The 6,023-nt window shown below is 27.7% G+C and overlaps 1 protein-coding gene across 1 annotated transcript; it reads right to left on the minus strand.

The window, feature by feature from the left end:
* Positions 1–3,297: 3,297 nt before the first annotated feature.
* On the minus strand, positions 3,298–5,621 carry LOC137829872 (protein CANDIDATE G PROTEIN-COUPLED RECEPTOR 2). Its single transcript, XM_068636847.2, has 6 exons — positions 5,145–5,621; positions 4,333–4,524; positions 4,079–4,241; positions 3,897–3,999; positions 3,706–3,787; positions 3,298–3,572 (listed from the first exon to the last, which is right to left on the minus strand). Exons 1-6 carry the CDS (start codon positions 5,409–5,411, stop codon positions 3,495–3,497), a joined length of 885 nt encoding a protein of 294 aa, XP_068492948.1. The 5' UTR covers positions 5,412–5,621; the 3' UTR covers positions 3,298–3,494.
* Positions 5,622–6,023: the final 402 nt, after the last annotated feature.

Consider the following 6,023-nt stretch of genomic DNA (forward strand, 5'->3'; position numbering starts at 1 on the left):
GTAATATTCAATTATTAAAGTATATTCTAGAAGCAGGAGTCTCTTCTTAAGGATTTGATGAGCCTTTATAGTTGGTGGAGATGAGACTAGAAAGTATGTCCAATGCTTGATACACATGGAACACATCTTAGATTCTAGAGATGACAGACAAATTAGTTTTCATGGGAGAATTTGTCGTTTTTTGTTTTATTTTAAAGAAGATTTTTTTATTGAAAGCCTTGTAAGACTATTTTGTTTTACACTTTTTATGTTTGTTGGGCGAGAATAGTGAAAGAAAGTGAAAAATAAAGAAAATAAATGAAAAATTTATGAGTATTTGTGAGTGATCCGTTTGAATTAAATTTTAATTTTTTTATTAATAAATAAATAAGACTAAAAGTTTATCTTTATAAATTTGTATATTTATGACTTGGGACAAAATAAAAATTATGTAAAATTGTTAGAAAATGAAAAATTACCATAATTTTGTTTATTTTTTATTAAAAAGTAAATTTTAATATTCATAGTATAAACAATGTGTTAAAAAATTGTAAAATATAGTAAATTGAAATAAGTTGAAGCGAAATTAAACTACAAAGTACTTTTATAACTAATATTAAACAAAATACACCCCAATGTATAGTATAAATAAAAAAATTATACTAAAATAATGTTCAAAAAATAATAACAATTATATTGTCAAATATCCCAGTTAAAAAAAATATAAACCATTTGATGTTGTTGATATTTGAAAAAGTATTAAATAAATTAAATAATATTTAAATATTTATAATTATAAAAAATTTAACTAAGAAATAATTTTTATATTAAATTTATACAATAATATTATTTTTATATTTATTATTTTATAATTAATATTATTACTATATAATTTTTTATTATCATTATAATAATTATATTTTTTTATTATATAAATATTTAATATTATTTTATTACATTATATTATATAGTGGATTATATATAATATCTTAAGTTTTCAACGTATAATCGATTTTATATATAATAATATTATTAATAATAACAATAATAATTAATAAGTTAATATATTTTATAATTAATTTAATATTTAAATATATATTTTAAATCAATGACGATAAAAAATATGGGATAGTATTTATATAATTAATCATTTATAAAAAATATAAGTATAATCAATTATCTGCTTAACATAATTAATTATGTGATTTAATTAACATAATCCATTACTCATACTCTATAATTAATTAATTATATTCCATTCCATATATGATTATTTACTTCCTGCACCATCAAATTGCATGCAAATAAATTAAGGTTATTTCGGCTCTTTAAGCATGTTGACGTGATTTTCCTTGTCTTTCTCTTCACAATAGCAAGTAACCACAACATCTCTTCTCTAGCAAATATTCAATTATTTTTCCTTGCACATACGCGGATACAAACAAGATCACCTCCCACAAGTAGGTCTTGGTCAACGTTAATGTGCATGACCATCAAATCATTTAATATTACCATTTTGATATACTTGTTTAATATTTTTTTATGGTATTGAATATGTTTATGTTTTAATAGATTTTCAGCGTTATAATGCTACATTATAATATTATAATGTTTATGCCAGTAAGGAATCTGTGCTAGTAAAAAAGTTTAGTAACTAAAACCAATTTTTAAATATTTTAAACCTTTTTTATATATAAAAAAGTGTTATAAAAAAAAGTTTTTAGTTCCTTAACTTTTTTTACTAATGTGAATAATGACTCATTATGACATAAACATTATAATATTACGATATTAGAAGTTAATTTGTTATTTTAAAAAAAAGTTAACGACATTTGATAGAAATAATTTATTTTAATAATTTTTTTTACTATAAATATTTACGTATTTTAAAGTTTCGACTAAAAACAAAAATTAATTTTATATTATAATACAAAGACCAAAAATATACTTATTCCTTTTTTTCTAGTAACAGAAGACATAATCAATGATATTATACTAGTAAGTGATTTTGATGGGCTCTGGGTGATCTACCTACACCTCCCTACATTTTTTGGTACGTATTAAATGTGAAAATACTTTATTATCCTTTAATAATCTTTAAAATCCCACACACCTCTTTCTTCTTCCATTTTATCTCATCTAGACACCCCAATAATTTTCACTATTTTCTTGCATTGGCTTATCCCTGATTTGAATGTCCACAGTATTTTTCAATCTTCTTTATGCATTTGAGGTTATCATACAAGAATTAGGAAAAAGTAAATTATCATTTTTGGGCTATCTAATGTGCCTCGTGCTAAATTCTTGTTGAATCTTTGGTCCTGTGACACATTCCAGTTTTAAGCAATCTTAGCTTTTACTTTGTGCATGTTGACGCACTCCAAAATAATATTCACAAATAGTAAATGCTATTTTTATTATAGTTCTAATAACTAATGTAAAATTTCAACTCAGTATTACATAGTAACTACAAAATCATATGCTAAATTACTTCAATAATAGAAATTAACCCTTTTTTCTTTTCATAATTATTATATTCCATTACAATTTGGAAGCATGAATAAATAACATTAAACAAAATTACTATAATTACTATAAACGATCTAAATCGATATATTATATTTTCACAAATAAATATTATAAATTAATCATTTAGTGGTGTGTATATAATGAGTATGTTATTTTTTCTTATCAATTTTATCAGTCCTACACAAACCATTAAAACCAGGCCCTAGAAATTTGGATAAATGAACGTAAAGTTCCTTCAAATACAAATCTAAATATTAAACTTTTCATAACACCCTACCTTTTTTTTTATCGACAACCCTACCTTTTTTTTTTATCGACAATAATAAATAAATATGAACCACTCTAGACGTGATTCAATCCTAATACATGAACTCAACCATAACCTCCCTTATTAGACTTACTGTCATATTTGCTTATACAAAACTCTCCTAACTAGAGAACACCCGAAATAAATAATCATACAACTTAAATGAACACATCATAAGATCATCCTAATACAAACCAACAGATTTATCCACCCTACTTGGGTCTCCTCATATCTATTAAGCTTTCGTTTGGGGTCATGCCCCTCCAATAGCCATTACAAAATCCTCAATACAGAGAAGAAAAATCAGGATGGGACAATCTTCAAACTTCTTACCTCCTTTCCCAATATTTAAATCAAAGCAATTTATTTATGCAACAAAAATGCAAGAACTTACTTAAAACCGAATATTTTTCTCTGCGCACGTTAAATGCTTAAAGCGTAATTGATTGTTCTAGTATTCATTATTTTATTTTTTTTCGAAATTGACAAACATAAAACATAAATTCAATATTAAATCACGCATAGAACATTCTAATATATCATTAACCTGAGGTGACTAACATTTCTTTTAAAAGTTTATCTACTGAAATATTTACTTTATTTACAAATTTCGTGAACGGATGCCCTGGTAATTAGTACATCGAGGCCTTATTAATTAAAAAATATAGCAAATACCGCATCAGTTCCAATCTGATTCGAAGAAACCAGCATCTTTCATTTCCGAGTAGTACACGTTTTCCAAATGCAAATCGTCCTCCTGTAAGCATCACAACAACAACAATCAGTCAGATCAACAAAAGAATGAACATTCCTAACTCCTAAATGCAAAGAATACCAATGTTTGAACTGGAAAAATTGAACTACTGGCATTAAGTTAAGGACACTATGACCTGAAAAAAGTCAGCCAGGAAGGTTATGTATAGAAGGGGAAGATAAACGGCATGGTAACATACAATCGTGAAATGATATAACCTGTGATGTGAGCAAAAGTAAAACACAAAGCTTTAGAGAAATAAGCCAAACGAAGAAAGTTCAAAATAATCACTTTCAAGTAAGCTACAGAATAATAGAAGAATCTAACCAGAAACCAAAAGAAGCACCGTTTCCAGTAATGGCACAAGCAAATAGTGCAATTGCATTCAAGATGAACATGATAGTAACATACTTGTAGTATGCAGGCCTCGCTGCAAAAGGAAGAATAGAAATTATGCTTTCATAAAACTAATTCAAGACATAATATAACAATCCAGGCAAGTAACTTACCAGGTAACCTTTCTCTCCACCTAGAATGATAAATGGCCAATATGAAACCATAAACAAGGGTAAGCAACAGCTTGTGCATGACCCACAAGTTCCACTTCACGTGAGGAGTAGGGTAACCACTGTTGACGAAAATTGGAATCCCAAATGCAAACAGATATATAGCCTAAAAAGGAAAAGGTGAAACTGCAACAGTTAATACATTAAAACCCATACAAGGACAAGCAGCAAGCTTGCAAAAAAAACCACAGAATTACCTTCAACAAGATATCAAAACCGACAATAATCCCCGATATACCAAAAGTTCGAGTCAACGCTTCTAAGCCACTGGTACTATTTCCTTGAAACAAAAACGCAAGCAAACTCACTTCTAGAAACAACATTCCAGAAGTAGTAAAGAGGGACAACAAGTTCCACGCAAACTCTTTCCCGGGAGAGCACTCCCACGTCTGCATCAATCAAAGAATTAAACATTCACCATCGCCAGCAGATAACAAAAATAATTAACACCATTTACAAAAAATAAGGTTTACTTAACTTAATAATAATAATAATATTCAATTTGATCAAAAAATGTGACTGCTGGCTCTGTTTAGTTCCCATAATCAACATCTCTAGAGTATACAAATTACTAACATTCTATCCTACTAAGTATGTGATTTAGTAGACATTTGCAAATTGATTTTGTTTCAAATTGATCTTAAAGTGGTATGATTTATGTTTAGATGTTTTTATTTTAAAGCGATATGATATAAAATTAATGCAAAAAAACAACCTAACTTCATCTCAAAAGCAATTTTGTACCTAGAATCAATTCATTCTTCAAGCTGAAGCAGAAAGCAAACACGATAACATTCATTCAAAATCTAACTAGCTAGTATTTCAACCTGTCTTCGAATATTCTAAATCATCCAACAAAAAATCCAAACGCAACTAACTTAACAAGCTGTAAGCAATTCGAGGTACAAAACTACACAAGTTGAAAACATTTGGGAACCATACTGTAAATTTACTAAGTTTATTTTTTCCTTCGCTGGATTAAAGAAATTGCGGGAAAACATAAGTTGACCTGGGAAAAGCACCACACGAGATTGAGAATGCTGACAAGCCAGAGAGAAGCGTAATAGGATATAATGATATAAGAACGGCCATTTGAGAGTTTGAGGAAGCTTTGTCTAGCTTGCAGTGCTAAGTACAAGACAAAGAGAAAGGAAGCGATGATCAAAACCGCATTGTGCAAAAACCCATGGCACTCAAACACCCAATCGTGGATTCCTTCAGATACCACTGAATTTGGCCCTTGCTTCTCGAGTGTCAGCAACGATTGGTCTACCATATCTCCCAAAACTCTTTAATTTATATATTTCGTCTGAAAGAATGAAAACCCTAAACCTAATTTTGAGAACTGAAAGGGATAAGAGGATTTTGGAGAGTGGATATGTATTTTGGAGTTGAAGAGTTTGAGATGAATTGAAGAACACTAACAGTATCGTGAGAATTGTGGCTCCGACTGATAAAAAAAATACCTAAAGATGATCCAATTTCTGTAATTGTTTATCCCTATTTATTATTTACTATTTACCTCGATTATTATTATTTATTATCTATTTTTTTAAAATACCGAGACAAGAAGTGAATTTTGTTTTCCTAATAATAATAATGATTAGTCCATAATAATAACAGTAATATGATATTTTTTTAGTAGCACATGTTTTATTTTTTTAACACATGATTAATTGTGGGTACGTGTATTGAAGCATATTAATTAAACAGGTTATACATGGATATAAATACTATATACGTACATTTATTATAAAAGTGAGATTTGTTGGGTTTACTGCATTTATTATTATCAGATTATTTATAGATTATTTATAAATATATAGTAGCACATATAAGATATTAATGTTTTAATATGATTATAGTATGTTAGAGGTTATATATTAAC

Source organism: Phaseolus vulgaris, chromosome 7 (genome assembly GCF_051622355.1).
Source record: "Phaseolus vulgaris cultivar YP4 chromosome 7, ASM5162235v1, whole genome shotgun sequence".
NCBI lineage: Eukaryota > Viridiplantae > Streptophyta > Magnoliopsida > Fabales > Fabaceae > Phaseolus > Phaseolus vulgaris.

Excerpts from the sequence above, each read along its gene's own strand:
- LOC137829872 (XM_068636847.2), bottom strand. The coding sequence starts at position 5,411 with ATGGTAGACCAATCGTTGCTGACACTCGAGAAGCAAGGGCCAAATTCA. Across the intron at positions 4,242-4,332 it reads GTTTTGATATCTTGTTGAAG|GCTATATATCTGTTTGCATT; the intron begins GTAATTCTGTGG and ends TTTCCTTTTTAG. Across the intron at positions 3,573-3,705 it reads TCCTGGCTGACTTTTTTCAG|GAGGACGATTTGCATTTGGA; the intron begins GTCATAGTGTCC and ends TGATGCTTACAG.